The sequence below is a fragment of the Cylas formicarius genome, unplaced genomic scaffold (assembly GCF_029955315.1).
Source record: "Cylas formicarius isolate icCylForm1 unplaced genomic scaffold, icCylForm1.1 PGA_scaffold_8__14_contigs__length_24414737, whole genome shotgun sequence".
Taxonomy (NCBI): Eukaryota; Metazoa; Arthropoda; class Insecta; order Coleoptera; family Brentidae; genus Cylas; species Cylas formicarius.
Window position 1 is genome coordinate 24,369,627 of NW_026844361.1, and position 22,803 is coordinate 24,392,429.

The 22,803-nt window shown below is 33.8% G+C and overlaps 2 protein-coding genes across 4 annotated transcripts; both read right to left on the reverse strand.

Annotated features, from left to right (window-relative positions):
* Positions 1-86: 86 nt before the first annotated feature.
* On the reverse strand, positions 87-20,770 carry LOC132705849 (uncharacterized). 3 transcript variants are annotated; one of them, XM_060676773.1, is made up of 8 exons: positions 19,883-20,770; positions 19,726-19,825; positions 19,572-19,670; positions 15,576-16,015; positions 15,419-15,518; positions 15,265-15,363; positions 670-825; positions 87-617 (listed from the first exon to the last, which is right to left on the reverse strand). In XM_060676773.1, the coding sequence occupies exons 1-8, from the start codon at positions 20,653-20,655 to the stop codon at positions 573-575; spliced, it is 1,812 nt and encodes a 603-aa protein (XP_060532756.1). In that variant the 5' UTR covers positions 20,656-20,770; the 3' UTR covers positions 87-572. The 3 variants fall into 3 exon arrangements, with proteins under 3 accessions (XP_060532756.1, XP_060532757.1, XP_060532759.1); XM_060676774.1 differs by lacking the exons at positions 87-617; positions 670-825 and adding an exon at positions 10,717-10,855; XM_060676776.1 differs by lacking the exons at positions 87-617; positions 670-825 and adding an exon at positions 12,295-12,429.
* Positions 2,256-8,061, reverse strand: LOC132705855 (uncharacterized). The gene is made up of 5 exons (XM_060676782.1): positions 7,255-8,061; positions 4,582-5,381; positions 4,431-4,530; positions 4,278-4,376; positions 2,256-2,419 (listed from the first exon to the last, which is right to left on the reverse strand). Exons 2-5 carry the CDS (start codon positions 5,352-5,354, stop codon positions 2,390-2,392), a joined length of 1,002 nt encoding a protein of 333 aa, XP_060532765.1. The 5' UTR covers positions 5,355-5,381; positions 7,255-8,061; the 3' UTR covers positions 2,256-2,389.
* Positions 20,771-22,803: the final 2,033 nt, after the last annotated feature.

Sequence of the window (22,803 nt, forward strand, 5' to 3'; positions counted from 1 at the left end):
GAGGGGCATAAACACCCTATCGGATGACTGATTCCAAAATTGGTGACAGGTGAGGCCTGAGTAGCGGTTAAAATTGTTAGGTTGTTTATAGATTTCTATAGACTCTCGGATTTTTGGTTGGTAGAAGAGCTGATTACATGCGAGAATTTTAGTTTTATCGAATAAAAGTTTATGTCCGGTTTCGTGAGTGTGTTCGGCAACAGATGATGAGTTCATTTGTCTTAGTCGTAAGGCTCTTTCGTGTTCTTCGAGACTAGTTGATATTTTTCGTCCGGTCTCTCCAATGTATTCTTTGCCGCATATGCATGGAATGTTGTAAACTCCTGGCATCTCAAATGGAATTTTGTCTTTAACGAGATTTTGAGAGATTTTTGGACAAGTGGTAAATCTGGTTTTGACGTTATACTTCTTTAGAACTTTTGATATTTGGTCAATGATGTTTTGTTTTGAATGAACTGAAGTTGTGAGAAGATAATGAACTATTGGTAGTGTAAGAAATACCGAAACAAGTTACCAAATTTCTCTAATAATCATTTATTTAAGCAATTCAACAAGACCACTGCCTCACCAAATTAGTTTATCATAAGCGAAACGTATGAGTAAGAAGCTTTCATTATCTGAAATAAAAGTGGTCAAACATCGTTTCCGGTGCCGCACATGAAAGCTCACCCTCAGTGCAGATGCTGTGGTCATCGTGTCAAATGGTCCTATGGTCAAGGCCAGTGGTCGCTGCGATCGCACGATCATGCTCAGTATTAACCGCTTGGCTTGATCATTTTGCTCGTACCACGGAGAATCGTACAAGGCGTCCCCCAAGGCCAGACTCTGAAAGGAAATGGACAAATTGCAAAAACTAATATATGCCACGCAAGCTTTCAAAAGTGATAGTTTTTCATACATCGGGCAAAGGAAGATACTTAAGACAATTAATTTGAATTTTCACTAATTTATAACAAGTTTTTAAGTCGAATTTTAGAAACTCAAAACTTTCAATCAGTTTTGTTATGAAAACGCTACTACAACTTTTAGAACTTTTATTTTCCATCCGCTCTGAGTTTCAAAATGAACAGTTCTTGACAAAATAATTTTTTGCCAAATATATAATCCAATTTCAAAGAAACCCTACCTTATATTGCCTAACTCATTATGTACAGTTAAAAAGGAAGGGAAAAAATGACATTTTACATATTAGAAAATATTCAATGTATTTTCATCTTCTGTTTCCTCTCCATTGACATTTTTATTCCAAACGGACCAACAAAATTAATATCGGAGTAAGGGATAGCGAGTTATGGCACCTGAACTTGGATTTCGTTGGCGCTCCAGCCTAAGACGAACGTCTGTACGAACAGATAGACGAGACACAAGAATGGCGAAATCGGAAACCCTTTTTCGAACTGAAACCAAAAAAAAAATCATCGCTAAATTCAAATACAACTCAAAGGAACTCACCGCGATAAATTGGATGGAAACTGCCGCGACGCTCAGCGAATTCAATAGGTATTCTATTAGGATCATGTACCTTACCGATTTATTAAGCTTGCGCACAAAACTGAAACAATCCCAAAATTTAAAAGGCTTTTTTGGCGCATGCGCTCAATGATCGAGCACCTTATGACGCGCTGGTGTTGCCTGATGAGATCTACCAACCGGAATGATATAGCGGTTGTTGTTTTAAACCCCACCTGGAGTTTCCTCAAAATGGACGACGTGAACACGATGCACGAAATGAACACGATCTTGGTAGAAATTATGAGAAAAATGTTAATGAAAATTGTGAAGTAATTTACGCCCAGCATCACGTCGGGATGCTTGGAAGCATCGAACTTGTAAAGATAAAGTTCGAAGGGAAAAGGTTTTCTGGATGTTTCGTTGCGTTCCTTGTTGTATCGTTCCACCTCCAGCCTTTTCCAAAAGTTCTCCATGGCTATTGAAGTCCCAGTACCGATAACAGAAACAATAATGGTTAAGCTGATTGCGTTGCAAAATTTTATCTGGGCCGCATGGTGCTGTAATACCTCTTCATCCCTCGAAGCGAGTATTTCCCTCTCCTCGGCAATTACCGAGGAGATAATCTGTTTAAAGTCTTCTCTCTGGCAGAGTATAGCGTCAACTTCCGCTATACCTAGGGTTATTATGAAAGACAGTTCTTTAAATAGGTCTTCCAGGCTCTTATCTGCTCCCAAAGACATGGCGAATTGGATGCACATGGAGGAGACGAATAGCGGGAAGTAAATCCTCACGAATGCGGAGTATATGCCGTAAACTATGCGGGATGCGTCATTTTTTGTGGGCAAATCTAATTTCCATATCCCCACTGACATCATACAGTATTTGGGTAGCGTTAGAATCGGGTTTTCCAGCGCTTGGTGTTTTTCAGGCACCATTTTTATATCTGCGACGTGAAGAAATCTGAATTCTGAATATAATAATAAATATTATACGGTGAGGGTAAGTCGGATACTTTGTTTTATATTTTACATTGTGCGTAAATATGTAAATACGTTAACTTTACTTAAGATTTCACACAAAACATTTTGATTACGTATTACTATTGGTTGAACTGAGGTGGCTTTTACTTGATGAAAATCCATTTATCAAAACAAACTAAAAGTTCAGATTTTCACGAAATTATATATTATGACATGACAATTGTTTTTTGATAAAGACACGGTGTTGTCGAAACAATTGTCATGTCATAATATATAATTTCGTGAAAATCTGAACTTTTAGTTCTTATTTATTTTGATTACTATTGCTTTTACATTATTGAACTTGAACTATCTAAGAAGTAAAGAATCATGTATTTATTCTATTTTTAAAAAAATACTTTAAAGAGTATTATTATAATAATAATATTAATATTATATTATATTATGGAAATGCTTTTTCGACATCATTTTTCACATAGCCACAATAAAAACAACAAGAATTAAAATGACAGAGGGTATTTTTTTCATTTTGTACAAGGTGTTATCAGATATAAAGAAAAGGCTTGTACATTACGGTCTTTCTTTTCGAGACTCGAAAAATGGTGCAAGAAGATTTTGAACCAGACCTGTTGTTGAGCTAGCTACTAGCAAAAATTTCTTTCTTCTTTAAATTTCTTTTTTAAATTTTTGTTAATTATTTTGTATTTTTTATAATATAAAAAAATAAAAATAATATATAATATAATAAAAATTCAATTAAAAGCAAACAAAACATATAGAAAATATTCAAAATAAAAAAAGTAGTCTGTATTTATGCTGAAACTACTAGTAAACTAATGCGTGCTACTCAATCTGAATGTACCACTGTCTAAATTACAAAAAGTATTAATTATTATTGTTATTAATTTTTGCCTTATTTATTTTTTTACTTACTTGGACTCACAAGTTACGAAACGTCTACAATAAATTGCAAACATGAAAGCGACTAGTGTCGTCACCGTGAGAAAGGAAACTTAAATCTAACAAATGTATACCATAAAAGCTAAACTCCGCCCCACGTACTATAAAAGTTTCCAGGCATATATTTTTCACCGCTCTCCCTATAATCATCGAAATGTAAGGGTGCGTGAAATTGTGCCGATTTTACAATTTACAATACACCCCTTTCGAAGTGAATAATGTATCAAGATTTTGATTGAAACTTCTTTAAGTCTACTTTAGGAAGGCAAAGAGAAAATTTTTAATTTTTGATTGATCACATTGTTTGGTCTTGTTTCAATGAAATTTCGTTCCTAGGGTGCCCCACATTATTTAATTAATGTGATTGTCGCTTTAAATTTTACTTTATCCCAATTTTAGGATTAAATACAAACCTTGCGATAGATTAAGTTAAAGGTTTTAGAAAAGTATTAGAGGTGTATAGCTTGTTTTTTTCTTTTTTATACAACCAGATATACCATCCCACTAAATTATTTTGACAATTACAACCGCATCAACTTGCTTATTTCAAATGATATAGATATATTATCGAAGATACAAGGAAGAAGTTTACACATTAAGGTCCTCTTTTTTGAGGCTCGAAAAATGGTGCAATCTGATGTTGAATGACGCCTGTTATGTTTGAGCTACGAGGTTGTTGGTTTTTCTCAATTCCTTGAATTGGTGCGTATAATAAAATGTTGCTCGGAGGCCGTAGAAAAAAACACATATTTTAGAATTTTGTGATATTTTTACATTTTATTAGGTTTCCAATTTCACACACACAAAGCGCGGAGTACTAACGTAGTTTGAAGAATACGGGGAAAGTATTTTTTCAGCATGATTTCAGATCTGATTTCTTGTTACCTGAATTTGTATTTCGTTAGCGCTCCAACCCAGTGCGAAAGTTTGCACGAAAAGGTAAAGGAAGTAGGTCAGCGGCGAAATCGGAATTCCCTGTTCATACTGAAACCGAAGGGAAATTCAAAGAACTTTCCAAATAACCTCTTTAGTACTCACCGCGATAAATTGTATGGAAACTGCTGCAACGTCGAGGGAATTCAGAAGGTATTCCATCAGGATCATGTACCTTATCGAATCATTCAGTTTCTCCACGAATCTAAAATAAGACGAAAAGTTTAGAGCCTTTTTCGCACAAGCGTACTACGACCTTATAACTCGCTGGTGTTGTCGAATGAGGTCTACAAGACGGGTTGAGGTGGTTGCGGTTTTCCGAAATCCGACCTGAAGCCTCCTCAAACTGGAAGATGTGAAAACGATGCACGAAATAAAAATGATCTTGGTGGAAATGATTGGAAACGCGTTGACATAGAGCACAAAATAGTTCACAAACAGCATAAAGTTAGGATACTTGTACGGATCTAACTTGTACAGGTATAGTTCATAGATGAAAGGTTTTGCAGCAGACTCGTTGTGTTCTTTGTTGAACTTCTCCACTTCTAGTCTTTTCCAAATGTTCTCCAAACCTATAGAGGTCGCGGTGCCCATCACAAAAACGATTATCGTTAAGCCCACAGCGTTGCAAAATTTAATCTGGGCCGAATGGTAGCGTAATACGTCATCGTCCCCTGATTCGTGTATTCGCCTTTCTTCGTCGATTATAGAAGACATGATGTGCTTGAATGCGTTCCCCTGGCATAGTATGGCGCCGACTTCCGCTATCGCCAGTATTATAATGAAGGACAACTCTTTGAATATGTCGTCCAAGCTTTTGTCATTGCCTATCGATATCACGAATTGGATGGATAAAGACGACACCAACAGCGGAAAGTAAATCCTCACGAATGCGGAGTAGATCTCATAAATTCTGCGATATACGTAATTGCTCGTAGGCAGGTCCAGTTTCCATATACCGGCGGACATCATGAAGTATTTGGGGAGTGTGAGAATGGATGGTTCCAATACGTCCTGTATTTTACACATCCTTTCTGCCACGCGTAGCTGTTAAAACTTTTATGGTTTTAGTAAGTATTACTGCTCAGCACTCGAAACGGGCACTGAAGAATTGATGGTCTCAAATCACATTTCGTCAAAGGTCTTTTTCTTTTAATTATGAAAATCATTATATAACGACATATAGTTTTTTTGCGTTATGCTACATTTTTAAAGGTTGTTATATGCAAAAGGTTTTTTAAAATTTGAGATGTATATTTTTTTATTGTGGGTAGGCACTAAGTTGCTTTAACATTGAACTTATTAATCGTTGTCATCAGAAGGGGAATTTTCAGTTAATCTGATATTTCGTACCAAAAATTATTAGAAAACTTTTTGTATAATTGCACCAATCTCGAATGTCCAAATCCTGGTCCAAAAATCTTTTTAAGTTTTGTGTTTGAAAACAGTAGACAATTTTTAAATAACCTTGCTACTTTCAAAGTTTTCCAAAAAGAAGTAGATTTTTAACTTTTCAGTTTTTTTTCATTTTCAAAAATGGCTTGTCAAAACTATATCGAGGACTGAGAGAGATATTGTTACCCAAGTTTGGTTGCGCCCATAGGGAGTTGTTACGAGAATTGTAAGCATAATTTCTCTGTCACATCGTATAGATGATTATGTCTTCACATTATAAAATTATTTATTGCATATACGAAACCTACTTCTAAGTTCAACTGTTTTTAAGTTACAAATTAATTTCTAAAATATATTTTCAGTAAACATGGGTTTCAAATAAATTAGTTTTGTCTTAACAAACAAATTTTGTTAAATATATCCGAGTATATCAGAGTTGTTGAGTTTAATGCTAAAATTCCTTAATTACACACATCATCATAAAAATTTTACAATAATTAAAAAGTTATTAATGGATAGCACTGTATTTTATGATATTAGGTACATATTCCCAAATATCGATGCAGTACTTTTGTACGTATTGCAAAAAAACTAATTGTTGCAAAATATCATGAAATAAAGTAATACGATTAATTTAAATGTTCGTTAATGTTGTCATATGATTTATTATTTGCGTGTTTAGTAATTTTTATAATATTTGCACAACTGCTGGGATATTCTGGTATAGTAACCTGTTTATTAGCTAATAGCTTTGAAAATTAAATACTATACTATACTTTACTGTAAAAATTTAACAAATTGAATTAGGGCGAAAATTGATGGTGTCGAACTAAAGCTATTCATTAAACAAGCAGTCTTATTAATTCTTCGCGTTGGCTTAGCTTCTTTTGTTATCTTAAAACTTATTTTTATAACTTAAAAACTGTTGTAGTTGAAGTATCAATAAATTTAGAATTTTGAGCATAATACAAAAGCAGAAAAATCTGCACGCTGTTTCACTTGAAATTCCAAAGATGTCAGATTTTATTATATATATAATGTAATGTAGTATATATAGCACACAATATAATATTTGTATAATATGACTGCTGCCAAAGTTTGAAAACTCCCTCTCTCTCGATTCTTCAAACGAGTTATTGAGAATTGAATACCTTTTTTTTTTCTTATGCTTCGTTTTCGTATTATATTATTGCATGTTACTTTCCTGACTTTTAAAGTGGGGTTGCCATTTATCGCATAAATACAAAAACTTACTTTACGACTGAAAATCTGAAATATATATTTAAAATAATATCTACAATAAGTACTAAGTTCAACTATTGAGGAACTACGTACACCTATATTAAATAAATAACAAAGGGTACAATTCAAATCTGTAAAAACACCTTAAGAGGTTTTTGCCTTCAACCAAACATCTACCATAAACTTAAATGGTTTACGACTTATCCGTTATCTTAGTGCACTCGCTTCGAGTGTTTAAATAAGAAAGAATATACTTAGTTTTGTAAATGTCTTAAAACAAACACTCACTTACCTCGTTTGATAACTTCAGACCAAGCACTGACTGCCAGGACGAAAACTTTAATCTAACAAATAAACTTTTACGAGGAAATCTTTAACTCCGCCCATGCGGAAAATTTTCCTCCTGTATTCCTTCCCTGTAATCATCGAAATTAAAGGGTCCCGTTGTACTGATTTTCAATACGTCACACCCCTTCGCGGTGAATATTCTATGAAGAATTTGATTGAGGCATTTTAAAGTGGTGCATAGGAAGTAAGTGGGAGGCCGGATACCACAAGGCTGGTGCAGAAACATTTTTTTGATGTCATTTTGTAAGCAGCAAATAAATCATTTAAGTTATAGGATTACTATTGGTGTCAATAATTTGATCCAAATATCTTTTGGGAATTTTTGAAGAAAAAGAATTTTCTTTACCATTTCACCACTCTAAAGAAAATAAAAATAAGTGATCGGAAGCCGTATGTATTTATTTATTTATTTGTAGTAGTGTATGACAAACGAAAAAAATCCTTCCAGAGAGAGAGAGAGAGAGAGAAAAGCAGAGAGAGAGAAAGAGCGAGAGAGTGCGTCTGTGTGTGTGTGTGAGAGAGAGAGAGAGAAAGGAAGGTTAATCGGAATTATAAATTTTAAATTTATGGGAAGCTGATATGAAACATCCGTCTTCGAATTCTAGAATTTTCTCCTCTACAGGGTGATTTGCGGAAGGTTAGCCACCATTAGCAAAGGTTGTCTCAGTTGACTTGTGTCTAGAATTGCTTTTATATTATTAGCAATGTCAGTTCACAATTCATTATTCGTTAGTATTTGCTGCTAATTGTGGCTTTATTAGGATTCATTACAATCCAAATAAAAAACACAAAAAAAATTGTTTTAGAAATAATTAAAAAAGTGAAAATACTTTAGTATACAAGAAGTATACTTTTAGTAGTAGTATACTTTAGCACATGGATATATATATATATATATATATATATATATATATATATATATATATATATATATATATATATATATATATATATATATATATATATATATATATATATATATATATATATAGATATCTGCTTATTTCTTTTTGGTCAATTAAAACTATTTAACAAAATAGAGAGATGGGAGAAGTGAGAAGTACGTTTGCACTCGGCTTAAGGCTGTACATTCTTGTTTACGGTTTGATTTTGAATTTTTTATTTGTTGGATAGTTCCCCCAAAACGCACTAATTATGTCGCTTGTTGTATCAACCCGAAGTCAGAGCCAACTGGGACTATTAAATATTGGGAAAAGCTATTGACGATTTCTTTAATAATGAAGTGTTAACGAATTCTTATTCAGAACTGCCTAAAATACAACTATAATAATTTCGACGAAGCTCGGACACGAGGTATACCAATATCGCGGTTAGATTTTCTTAAAATTAGGTATGGTGATTCCGCATGACTTAAACAAACTTTTCAAAGCGGTATTTTTTTAATTCTGATCTAATAATGAAAATAACAAAACTATCAGAATTGATTAACGTCGGCATACTGTTACCTTTTTAAGAACGTGGTGGTGGTGGGCGAACTTGTATTGAAGCTGTTGCAGAGTTAGGAATATCAATAGACATTTTGATCCAAATAGAAATGTCCATAAATACTTACTAAAAGACACTAATACGGTTTTTTTCATGTATCATCTACCGAAGTGTCATGGCCAACTTCTTGAAACGAAAAAAGTATTTTTATTGATTTTTTTCAAATTGAATAACATATTGGTGTTCAGGACTATCTAAAAGCAACTATACCCATAACGAAAATTTTTAATGTTTTAAAAAAATAAACAGTTACCTTGTAAATAACAATTATTTCTTGTGAATTTTAACAACAAACAAATTTTAATTTTTGCAAATTTCAAAAATAATTCATATATTTTTCAACGTATGCTATATGTGTTTCAGTGTCTATTCAACGAAAAAGAAATTGTCAAAATTGAGCTATAAACAAACATTCTAAAGGAGTAGTACTTAAACGAGGCGCTAGCGATATTTTGAGCTACAGGGTGCTCATTGAAAGTATAGTATAAGTATAACTAGGTTTTAGGTTGTCCTGAATAAGAGTTCGTTGTTCTAATCTCGAAAAAATAAATCGTTCTATGAATCCGAACAATAATTGCCCGATTTAAAAACGTAACTATATATTAGTTCTTTAAAAAAAAAAGCAATATCATATAATATATTATTTTTAAAATAAGCAAGCTCGTATCCAATTGAAAACGACGCATTTGGAAAAATATCGTCCCCATCCAGCGAATTGACATCTTTCAGATTTCCATTAGTATGCATATTCTGCTAAAAATAAATATTTTACAAATAAAAACCTTCCCAACTTTATATGGACTTCTTTTAATAAAATTAGTTCGTCGGTGCGCATCAGATGGTAATCAATTGAGCAAATTCCATTTTTATTTTGCAAACTACCTTTGAAATTAGTCAGTAGTTTGAATTCATTTTCGTCCATCGTTTTATGGTTTCATATACCTGAATTTGTATTTCGTTGGAGCTCCAGCCCAGTGCGAAAGTCTGCACGAACAGATAAACCAAGTAAGTTAGTGGTGAAATAGGAACACCTTGTTCATACTAAAACCGAAAACCAATTCGATGAACTAATCAACGTAAGCCCTCCAGCACTCACCGCGATAAACTGTATGGAGACGGCGGCAACGTTGAGAGAATTTAGGAGGTATTCCATCAGGATCATGTACCTTATCGACTCGTTTAGTTTCCCGACGAACCTATAAGGATGATACGCTTTGAAAAGCCTTTATCTCGCAAACATCTAATGATATGGCACCTTATCACACGCCGGTGTTGCCGAATGAGGTCTACAAAACTGGTCGAGGTCACGACGGATTGCCTAAACCCGACCTGCAGCCTCCTCAAGATCGACGACACGAAAATAATGCACGCAATGAAAATAACTTTCGTCGAAATTATGAGAAAAACGTTGATAAACAGCGTTAAATAGCTCACGCTTAGCGTAAATTTGGGATGCTTGTTGGGATCGAACTTGTAAAGGTAGAGTTGAAAAGGAAAAGGTTTTTCTATGGATCCGTTGCGTTCGTTGTTATACCGTCCCACTTCCAGCCTCTTCCAGAAGTTCTCTAACGCTATGGAAGTCCCAGTGCCGACCACGAAAATTAGAATCGTCAAGTTAATAGCATTGCAAAATTTTATTTGGTCCGCGTGATAGCTTAAGACTTCACCATCTCCCGTGTCAAATATTTGCCTCTCCTCCTCAATTATAGAAGAGATAATCTGTTTGAAGTCCTCTCTTTGGCAGAGTATAGCTCCTACCTCTGCTATCGTCAGAATTATAATGTAAGACAACTCTTTAAATATGTCCTCGAGGCTTTTATGCGCGCCTATCGATATGATGAATTGGATACACATGGAAGAAACGAATAGTGGAAAGTACATCCTTACAAATGCGGAGTAGATGCCGTAAACTCTGGGAGAAACGTAATCTTTCGTCGGGAATTCCAATTTCCATATTCCTACCAGCATCATGCAGTATTTGGGTAGTGTAAGAATGCTTTTTTCGACCGAGTTGGATACTCGATTCATTATAGTTGAACCTACGGAGTAAGAAAATCTGGTTATATTTTTTCCACGATATGTGTATTGACCACTGTATTGTATATTATTTATTCCATACATTAAATTAGTTTGAATAAATATATATTACAAATTATTGATACTGACGTTGTACACGCAGCAATGGTTAAAACTGCATGGCGTTATCTTTATTAGCAATTTGCAATTTGGATTCGGATTGGATTACTAAGGCAAATGCAGTGGCGTACTCATATTTTTTCTACGGTGTTCCGTTTTCTGATAAATGAATACAACTCTCTTATTTTACATAGCAATCATATTTGGTTAGTTTAAAAAAATGCCCGTGGCGAGCCCTATGTGATGTGAAAAGGCGGAAATATAGAGCATTTTTGTTTATGTATTAGTAGACACACCATAACATAAACACTATAACTTTAAAAAACATCAAACTAATTTAGGCATTAAATCACACGATCTTGGAAGCCACAGAATGGGTTTCTCAAACCTCTCTAATTTAAAAATGTACTTAGAACCATATTGCTAATAATAAATACTGCTTCTAAGAATTAATGGCAATCATCCTCTGTCAAGTTTTCATTTAAAAAAAATAAGGTCCTACAAACCTACCTTCGAAAATTCCTATCCATCCATTGAGTCCAAAGCAACATTGTCGATTTTGATAACTCCAAACAATAGACAATATAAAATTAATTTTTTAATTGCATTTTGCGATAAACTAGTTCAAAATTGTATTCTTCTTCTGCCATCCCCTTTATGTAATTAGTAGTCTTTTTTGTTAGATAGGGCTTGAATTTTTTTTTAGGCAATCAAAACCTTAGCGAGCATATTCTATTTTCCAATACTTTTCCAATTAATTTTTTTTTTTTCATTTAAGTGGTTTTCGTTTGACAAAATGTAACACTTTGTCATATCATACTTTTCATAATTTTGGTACTTTTTAAATTGTTAAATCAGTTAAAAGCTTAAGTTAAGTGTCTTTATCACATTTGATTGTCGGTGTTGTCGAAACAATTGTCATGTCATAATATATAATTTCCTGAAAATCTGAACTTTTAGTTCTTATTTAGTTTGATAGGGTTATAATTTCAGAAGTTTTGCACAGTTTTAATGAAATTTACCAATAATTTCACCATCTTCGAGGTTATGTAATTGCAGTTTCCAAGAAACTATTAAAAAGAAGATTAAAAAGTCTATGGATTTTAATTTTTAAATTATCCATAAATTAGTATTTTAACAAAACCAAACCAAACTTTTCAATATGCATTCTTCCTCATATTTACCTGTACTCGTAACCACTATCGAATTCTCTCGAAACAACACTTACAGACTTGTGGCGCACATTTGTCGCGACTACCCGAACGATCACATAAAAATCTGGCTAAGGAAAAGCTCAAATCATCCCACCTGGAAAGTTTTCCCTTCCAAGCGTATATTTATCGTCCTCTTCTCTATAATCATCGAAATGAAAGAGTCCGTTTTTCAATAAAACACACCCCTATCGCGGTGAATAATTGATAAAGAATTTCATTCAATCTTCTTAAAGATAGACATCGGGTGGAGCGGAGTATTTTTACTGAAAACGTGCTTAAATTAAATTAAAATTAAATGGCAAGAAGTATTACTATTATAAAAACACACTTTCTGCATATTTTTAAATTTTTTTAAGAGTAGATAGGATTCAATTAGACTACGCCTACCAATCTCACTATTTTTTATGCTTTATTTCTAAACTTTTATCTCCAGTAAATTTTTTATAACACTTACCGTTTCCAAAAAAAAAAAATAAATCTAAAGCAATGCATAACGAGATCAAAAAGTCTAGTGCGCTGCTGTCAATATTGCTTCATTCTAAAATTTATCATCTCATCATTTAATTGTTCTAAAACGGCGAAGTACCTATAATGCGAAAGTAGCAGATATGCATTTTATGTGCGGGTGTGCAAACGGAAATTCCTCTGAAGTTTACTGTCTTACGAAGAATTGATCAAGTAGTACCGGAAATCTATATTAATAAATTATTTTTAAAATGTAATTGTTTAGAAAATAGTGCTATGTGGAAACTGTAAGTTTATGAAAAAATTGCAGAAGTTCAAAACGCTTTTAATAAACACTTCTATCAAAATGTATATATCAAGTAATTGGGCAGTTTTTCATTAAATTTACTTAATGTTTTTAAAATATTAATACTTCTGTAATGGTTTATTGTTCTATATATTTTCGTTTATAAGATATAAAATAAAAACATTATTTTTCCGCCATTTTTGTAGCGCGATATTTCCCTAACCCAACCCAGTTTTGTATAAATTTTGTCTTCATGAGTTCGTTTTTGACTTCTGACTAACCAAAACTAACCAAATATAAGACGACAAATACGTTAAACTTTGATGGAGCCCAAATTATTTTCAAATCTTTTTCTGCCGTCTGTTTTTACTTTTTTACCGATATTTATGTTGGTTTGATAAAACAGTCTTTGTATATTTTAAACATTTAATAGCATATTATGCAACAAGTACAGTAAACGGCATTTAACTCACAAGTTTATTTGACACGAGCAGAGCGAGTGTTTAATAAACGAGTGATTTAAAATGTTTACCGAATGTGTTACATACTATGCTTTTTCTACGACCCTTAGTTTTTGGGTATATTTTCGCAAAATAACACGAATACATGAACGTCAGAATTGTCAAACGTCAAAATCATCCGGTTGCTCCCAGACCCGTGCCGTAAAATCCCGGAAATGTCCGAAGTGTCTCGGATCCGTGGGAAACGAAACTGACGTGGTAAAGTGACGTTTCCCGCACGCTAGATCGGTGTGTAATTAGGTATTTTATAGATGGGAGTAGAAAAAATATATTTCATACGTATAACATAAGAGTACCGCATTAACTATGGACAATCATTTTAATTTTAATTCTCAAATTCAATATAAAAACTGTATCATCGCATGTTATCTGAGATGAAAAAATATTCAATTGGCCACCAACACCAACAGGTAAACTAAGTAGAGGAGCGGCGAAATGGGAATATCTTGTTCAAACTGCAACCAAAAACAAATTCGACGAACATCTCACACCAAACTACTCATCAATTGCATGGAGACTGCGACAACGTTAAGGGAAATCAAGAGGGATTCCATAAGGATCATGTATTTCATTGACCCATTCAGTTTCTGCACGAACATAAAAAATGACACACTTTAAAAGCCTGTTTCGCCCAAATGTACTACAACTGGGCACCTTATGACACGCTGATGTTGTCAAATGAGGTCTATCAGGAGGGTTTTCTTAAACCCAACCTGGAGATTCCTCAATGCACGAAACAAACACAATCTTGGTCGAAATTATTAGCAAGATGCTCATTAAAAGCATCAGATAGTTCACACCCATCATAAGGTCGGGGTACTTGTATGGATCGAACTTGTAAAGGTACAGTTCGTAGATGAAAGGTTTTTCAACGGACTGGTTGAATTTGTTGGTGTACTTGTTGCCTCTTTCAAGCATTTTCCAAGATTATAAAAACCCCCTTGGTGGTCACAGAGAACATCTTCATCAAGTTGACTGCGTTAAAAAATTTTACTTGGGCCGCGTGGTAGCTTAATATCTCATCGCCTCTCGATGCGAGTATTCGCCTTTCCTCCTCAATTATAGAAGAGATAATCTGTTTGAAATCTTTGCTCTGGCAAGTGCCAACTTCGGTTCGGATAATTTTTGGAATATATCCTCCAGGTTTTCTCTGTTCCGAGAGTTATGACGAATTATATGCACAAAGACGAAATGAACAGGGGATAGTAAATCCTCACGAATGCTGAGTAGATGTCGTAGACACTACGGCACATGACATTTTTCGGGAGCAGTTTCAATTTCCAGACACCCACGAATATCATAGAGTATTTGGATAGTTCAGAATGTTTTGTACAGTTCGAACCTGCGGCGTAGAAGAATTGTGTTTCTAAATTTTTGTGGTCCCTGTATTGTATATAGTAACTATGTGAGTTGCCTGTATTGGTTGCCTGTATGGGTTGTTTTTATTCCAGATATATATTTACCTAATTAGTGTCTAATTTGAGGTAGGTGCTATTTTTCCGATTAAGGTTATACTTATTTTTTTATTTTTTGTTCTTGATCAGAACTAATATCAATTAACCTGTATCTCAAAGACCAGAGCTGATAGAAAAAAGCTGGTGTCATTTTTTGGAAATCTGAGATTCTGGCACTATTTTTTAAATCTTGTTACCCTGTGTAACTATTAATATTAGACGTTATAAAAAAATTAACAAAATCTCATACAAATTCACACAGGGGGGTGAGTTTGTTCGACGTATAAACTTCATATGAAATAATATAAATAGTACAGATTTGCAAGTTGTGCATACTGTACTCATAGATTCGTACATAAATTGTGCACATACCTGAATTTGTATTTCGTTAGCGCTCCATCCAAGGGTGAAAATCTGCACCAGCAGGTAAACTAAATAGAGGAGAGGCGAAATCGGAATACCCTGCTCAAACTGAAATCAAAAGTAAATTCCAAGAAATAACTCGATTTAAATCCCCGGCACTCACCGCGATAAACTGTATGGAGACTGCCGCAACGTTGGCGGAATTCAGAAGGTATTCCATCAGGATCATGTACCTTATCGACTCATTGAGTTTCTTAACGAATCTAAAAAATTACAAACTTTTAAAGCATTTTCCGAACAGGCGTACTCTAACTGGGCACCTTATGACACGCTGGTGTTGCCGAATGAGGTCTACCAGTCGAGTTGAGATAGAGACTGTTTTCTTAAACCCAACCTGGAGTTTCCTCAAGCTAGACGACGCGAAAATTATGCACGAAACGAAAACAATCTTGGTCGAAATTATTAGTAGGATGTTGGTTAAAAGCATCAGATAGTTCACACCCATCATAACGTTGGAGTACTTGTGTGGATCGAACTTGTAAAAGTACAGTTCGTAGATGAAGGGTTTTTCGGCGGACCCATTGAATTTGTTGATGTACTTCTCCACTTGCTGCCTTTTCCAAGCATTTTCCAGGATTATAAAAACTCCAGTGATAATCACAAAGAAGATAGTCATCAAGTTGATCGCATTGCAAAATTTGATCTGGGCAGCGTGGTAGCTTATCACCTGATCATCGCTCGATTCGAGTATTCGCCTTTCCTGCTCAATTATAGAAACGATAATTTGTTTGAAGTCTTCGCTCTGACAGAGTATAGTCCCAACTTCGGCTATCGCCGCAATTATGATAAATGACAATTCTTGGAATAAATCCTCCAGGCTTTTCTCCGCTCCGAGAGTTATAACGAATTGTATGCATGAGGACGAAATGAATAGAGGAAAGTAAATCCTTACGAATGCCGAGTAGATGTCGTAGACTCTGCGGGACATGACATTTTTCGGGGGCAAATCCAATTTCCAGATGCCAACGAATATCATACAGTATTTAGATAGTGTTAGAATTGGAATTTCGACCGTTTTGTACATCGTTTCGAACCTGCGGTGTAAAAGAATTGTACGAGTATTGCTAAATTTTTGTGGTTCTTTATTGTACATTGCCCTCATTTTAACTAGCTCGTTTTTTAAACTAGTTATATTACAATAAATTTGAGTTGCCTGTATAGAGTCATTTTTCGTTGTTATTGTGGGTTATCACGTATTATTCATGTTTGAGATATAAGCAGAAACAGAAAATTTGGTCTTTTCACTTACTTTTCGTATTTTAAATACCTTATGATGTAAAATCCAGTGGCATAGTAAATCTCTAAAATGTAATTTTTGAGATTTTCTTTTCGCTTTACGAAAATGAATAATTATCTAAATTTATATATTTTTAAATAAATATATATTTATTTTTTTTAAACTTTAAAAAATGCTCTAGCTAATTTTCATCAGCTGGCAGCCTTTTTTGGAATAATTATTCCTGGGGCATTTACGAGGGTAATTGTCTAGAACGTAGAATCTAGTGGTTTAGTCATATTTTTTTTATAATGTGTAAGTTTTGAGGTACAAGTGAAAGTGAATAAAACACCAAGAACATTCTTCAAAACTTCGATTGAGAGTTCTATACGTTTTCTAAAAATGTATAATAGTTCGAGAATATTTTAAAAAATAAATATTAATATTTATACTTGCACAATATTAGCGCAATTAATGCCCATATTGCTTTTTGATCAAAGACACACTCAATATGTTCATAGCCCACTCTATTTATTTTAAGTAATTGTGGAAAAATATTTACTGCTTGTTACATTCTGTTAGTTTATATTTTTTCTAAAATGTCAAAATATGTGTTTATATAAAATAACGTATTTAAACAATTATAGGTTTATGAAATATGTATAAAAAGTGCAATCACCACTACATGGGGTGCTACATTTAAAAAAATCATAATTTTAGATCGTATCTGAAAAATTATATATTTTACAAAAAACTAAGAACGCCACCGGATTCTAGGCATAAAATTTCATATTTTGAAATACAAAGTGTAACTAAAATGAACATTTTTTTGTTTCTCTATATATCTCAAAAACGAAGCCAGTTAGCCAGTTTTGAAAATGGCATCGCTCTATCTGTATCTATAGTATCTGAAATTTCCCGCAACAACAGCGAAAAATAGACACACTGAGAGAGTAATCATTATTATCTTCATAACAGTGTGCCTCCTCACATTAATATTACAGATATGTAGTTGACTCGTGTCATTGCTATCTATCTAATCTAACCTATGAAATCTAAAACCCAGATTGGAGGATCACGGAATTCGTAATTCATCAAATCATATTTTTTCTCTCATTTACCTGCCTCCGTTAAATTTACTGCACACACTTTCAACTAGAGTTTCGAAAACATTGTTAAGAACTTGACGCAAGGAATGTCGACCCAGTCACAACTGCGACTAAAATGTAGCAAAGGAAAGCTGAACTCCGCCCATCTGGAATGTTTAGTTTCTCTCTATATATTTCCAACCGCTTTCTCTATAATCACCGAAATGAAAGAGCCCGAGTGTGCGGTTTACCAAAGCAATACACCGAATGATCGGTGAATAATGTATGAAGAATTTGATTCAATCTTCTCAAATCGCGCAAAGTAAAGTGTTTATTAACTATTTTTAAAAACAATTAAAATGCCACGAAAAACAATAACAATTATTTAATAAAAACTTAATAATAAGTAGTAGCAGTAGCACATTGTTATTAGATTTAATCTATTTAAAGTGGACTGCATAAATTTGCTTAGCGGGACGTTGATGTTGGCTTTTAAAGTCTAAGTGTCGCTACAGCTATTTAACGTGTTCTCATATTTCAATCAAACTTCGAACATAAAAACTCAATCCTCTGGCATGATTTCAAATTGAAACCTGGGTGATTTTTGGGTGCAGAATCCAAAAGGGATCTCAGCTTTCGTCTATTAGATCTAGTTCTCGAGATAAATTTGACATTTTATATTTTCAGCTTTTTATTACTGTTGTCAGGTACAAAATATAGCAGCGTTTAGGTTTTTCGTGCTTATTTTAGGAAATCTACGTGGCAAGTATAAAAAAATAATTTCCATATACGGAAGTAAGGTGTTTTTTCACGAAAACAAAGATTCATTCATCATAACTTTTGTTAACCCAGTGTTCTAGATCCACTCTCCCAAAGACACATAAAACAGGGATGTTTTACGTAGCAACTCTGCTGTCCAAGGGGAAACCAACCCAATTTTCCCACCGATGCTCTTCATATGTATATTTTTAAAAAATAGTGCAATTGTTTCATATTCCTTTTTTATGTTAATGACCAGAAGGAAATAAGTTTGTAACCGTTATATAAAAGAACACATTGGAAACTACGTTTTGTGCTGTCAATAAAAACGAAACAATCCTCTGTCCTTCTATTATTACGCAATGTTATTTTCCAGAACGAAAAAAGGAAGCAGATCCTTATCTATTGTGCGCAAGTAATTCAGCAAGTAACTTCTTTTAGTTTTTCTGCTCTCTTTCAAAGTATATTCACCGCACACACAACAAAAACTATCAGGATGATTTACACAGGTACGTCTGCTTGTCGCTGCTATTTTTTCAGTTAACTCTGAAACGATCAAAGTTTACACAAAATTATAACACAACTCTTCTTTACAGAACTCTATACTATACTAATTTGAGTACAGCTAAGATACTCTGTGTTTAATATTAATTTTAGCGGCTGTGAAAGGCTATTCGGGGATTAAAAGTTAGTTATATAATTAAGAACTTTAGTAGGGCTAATTTTAGTATAGGCACATTGCGTCACGCACAATTCCAGGTATATATTTGCCTAATTATAGTCTAATTTGAGATAGGTAATAGCTCTTTTTCCGATTGAGTTTATACTTATCTTTTTATTTTTTGTTCTTGATCAGAACCGATTAACTCTATCTCAAAGACTAGAGCTGGTAGAAAAAAATCTGGTGGCATTTTTGAAATCTGGATTTCTGGGACTATTTTTTGAACTTTCGTTACCCTGTGCAACTATTAATATTAGGCGGGATACAAAAAATAACAAAAGCTCATACAAATTCATTTAAAGGGGGGTGAGTTTGTTCAACGGATAAACTTCATATGAAATAGTTGCTTACAGAGAAAATGTACAGATTTGCAAGATAAGCATATTCATAGGTTCGTACATAAATTGTACCTAGAGTTTTTCAGGGAATTAAAGAAAATGATAACACAACTAACACTTGCTATGTTACATACCTGAATTTGTATTTCGTGCGCGTTCCAACCAAAGGCGAAAATCTGCACTAACAGGTAAACTAAGTAGAGGAGAGGCGAAATCGTAACGCCCTGCTCAAACTGAAATCAAAAACAAATTCTAAGAAATAACTCAATTTAAACCCCCGGCACTCACCGCGATAAACTGTATGGAGACTGCCGCAACGTTGACGGAATTCAGAAGGTATTCCATCAGGATCATGTACCTTATCGACTCATTGAGTTTCTTCACGAATCTAAAAAATTACAAACTTTTAAGGCATTTTCCGAGCAGGCGTACTCTAACTGGGCACCTTATGACATGCTGGTGTTGCCGAATGAGGTCTACCAGAGGGGTTGAAGTGGTGGCCGTTTTCCTAAACGCCACCTGGAGCCTCGTCAAGCTGGACGACATGAAAATAATGCATGAAACGAAAACAATTTTCGTCGAAATTATCAGAAAAACGTTGATTAAAAGCATGAAATAGTTTACGGCTAGCATAACCCGGGGATACTTATAAGGATCCAATTTGTATAGATACATTTCAAAGAGAAAATGTTTTTCGACAGTCTCGTTGCGACCGTGGTTGTACCGCTCCACCTCCAGCCTTTTCCAGAAGTTTTCCAAGACTACAGAAGAACCCGTACCGAGGGCAAAAACGATAATCGTCAAGTTGATAGCGTTGCAAAATTTTATCTTTGAAGCGTGGTAGCTTAATAGCTCATCATCTCGAGTTTCGTGTATTCGCCTCTCCTCCTCAATTATAGAGCAGATAATATGTTTGAAGTCGTCACTCTGGCAGAGTATAACACCAACTTCGACTATAGCCACAAATATAATGAACGATAACTCCTGAAATACGTCCACCATGCTTTTCTCTGAGCGCAGCGATACGGCGAATTGGACGCACAAGGACGAAACGAATAGCGGAAAGTAAATCATCACGAATCCGGAGTAGATGTCGTAGACTCTGCGGGACATGTAATTTTTGGTGGGAAACTCTAATTTCCATATCCCCACGAATATCATACAGTATTTGGCTAGCGTCAGAATGGGAATTTCGACACAGTTGTGTACTTTACACATCCCTTTTGAACTTGCGGTGTGCAAAAATTTTGCTATGTTGGAGTTTTCTCCTCGGTAAATGATGGAACTAACTAAATATATGCCGTGATGTCTTGATGTCCCAGTCTTAGTCTAAATTGCAATTTTCTGAAATTTTCAAGAAAGAATAAAAACATATAACATAAGACATTAAAAAAGTTTTTAAGAGCAAAGAACACTTCATACATATAGGGACGTTGAGAACTAAACTTTAACAACGTGCATTTTCTTATTGGGAAAAATTTTACTAGGCATGTTTATTTCAATTAATTAATTAATTAATAAATTGTATAGAGGCTGTAAATCAGGGTAGAAATCTACCCTGAATTTTAAATCGAATGTAAATTCATATTATTTTCTGAACAATGTGACAATTTGACTTTATTCATATCTAACCTCTCTTACTTTTTTCCTACGTACCTGTATTCGCCAAGAGTACTCCACAAGAATCCACTTTTAAGTAGTTTCGAAACCACTCTTGTGACGCGACCAATATCGCCATACTGAGAACGACAATATAAATCGGGCAAAGTTTGCTTTTCCCACATGTATTTTGCTCACGCCCTCCCTATAATCATCGAAATGAAAGACTCCGACTTTGCCGATTTTCAAAGCAACGGAGCCATTTTTCCATGAATAATGTATGAAGACTTTGGTTGAATATTCTCAAGTTTGTATATATAGAGAGCAGCACTCAAAATTATAGCAAAATAATTGGAAATACTAAGTAAAATGCCAAGCAAAAGAAATCATTAATTGATAATGTACTTATAATTAATTATTATATATACTATTAACATATTAAATATATGTAGCATCTTTAAATTTCGAAATAGTAATTAAATTTGATTTCATTTATTTATACTTCTCTATGTTAATAATTAACCAAACATCATAACACAAAAGACCTCCAAAAATCGTGAAATTTATAGGGCACAATTTTGAAGGGCTGCTTTAAAAGAAAACAGAAGCATACAGAGTCTGTCGCCTAAAATAAGCAACTTTTAGATGGATGACACGGAATTAATTCACACACTCAATACTCGATGATTCAAAAAATTGTTAGGGTTAATAATTAATTTAATTTATTAATTGCTGCAGCATTACTTGCTAAAATCTGAAATACCTTCAAAATTAGTATTTTTCTATACCAAAAATACTAAAAGCAGAGTGATATACTTCGTTAACTCTCACTTTTTCACATTAATCTCCAATTTTGACAAAATCTAACATTGTTAAGTTTAAGTAATTTCTAAAAGAGGGGTAAATTATAGCTAAACCATAATGGCTAATACATTATATTTCCAATAATTAAAGAAACTCCCTCTAAATACAATATTTTAATACATTTCGGAAACTCCAGTGGATTTTTTTTTTAAAGTAAACTTAATCGAAAATTAGATTATAAAACTAATAATTTTGAAAATTGATTAAAAACGATAAAAGTCCAAGAAATAAATTCAAAAACGGTATATCAATTTCCTTTAAATGATTTCTTAAAACAGGAAGATGTTTTTATTAATTAATAGAATATCATAATTGATTTATTAATGAAAAGATTGATTTCAACTATATATTTACGCTGCTTATGTATTTTACGCTGAGTGTGACAGTAAAGGACACAAATTAAATTTACTGAAAGCTTAAAAAGTAAAATTTTTGAGAAAAAAATTTAAGCTCTATAAAAAGTGGCGCCTTTAGCAACGCTCCTGTACAAACAGAAATTAATTTTGTCAGGGACGATTTTTATCACCAATTTGCAGTCTACATTTCTTTTAGATATCTTAAATCTTTTAAGACACAATAAAAAAAAATTTGAGGTCCCATTTACAGGATTTTATCTTCTATAGGAGAAATGTTTATTAAGCAACCTAGGGTTGTTTTTGAATATATAATATCTATGTAATATATATTGAAAATTTAACCCGTATATACCTGAATTTGTATTTCATTGGCACTCCAACCCAGTGCGAAAATCTGCACCAACAGATAAACTAAGTAAAGAAGTGGTGAAATTTGGACACCCTGCTCAAACTGAAACCAAAAGAGAATTCAATGAAAATCTCAACTGAAACCCTCCAGCACTCACCGCGATAAATTGCACGGAGACTGCTGCAATGTTGAGGGAAT

Coding starts and splice junctions, on each gene's coding strand:
- LOC132705855 (XM_060676782.1), bottom strand. CDS start 5,354: ATGTGTAAAATACAGGACGTATTGGAACCATCCATTCTCACACTCCCC. Junction 4,531..4,581: donor CAACACCAGCGAGTTATAAG/GTCGTAGTACGC, acceptor GTCTTATTTTAG/ATTCGTGGAGAAACTGAATG. Junction 4,377..4,430: donor TTTCCATACAATTTATCGCG/GTGAGTACTAAA, acceptor CTTCGGTTTCAG/TATGAACAGGGAATTCCGAT.
- LOC132705849 (XM_060676773.1), bottom strand. CDS start 20,655: ATGTGTAAAGTACACAACTGTGTCGAAATTCCCATTCTGACGCTAGCC. Junction 16,016..19,571: donor CGCACGAAATACAAATTCAG/GTATGTAACATA, acceptor ATAATTGAGCAG/GAAAGGCGAATACTCGAATC. Junction 15,364..15,418: donor TCTCCATACAGTTTATCGCG/GTGAGTGCCGGG, acceptor TTTTGATTTCAG/TTTGAGCAGGGTATTCCGAT.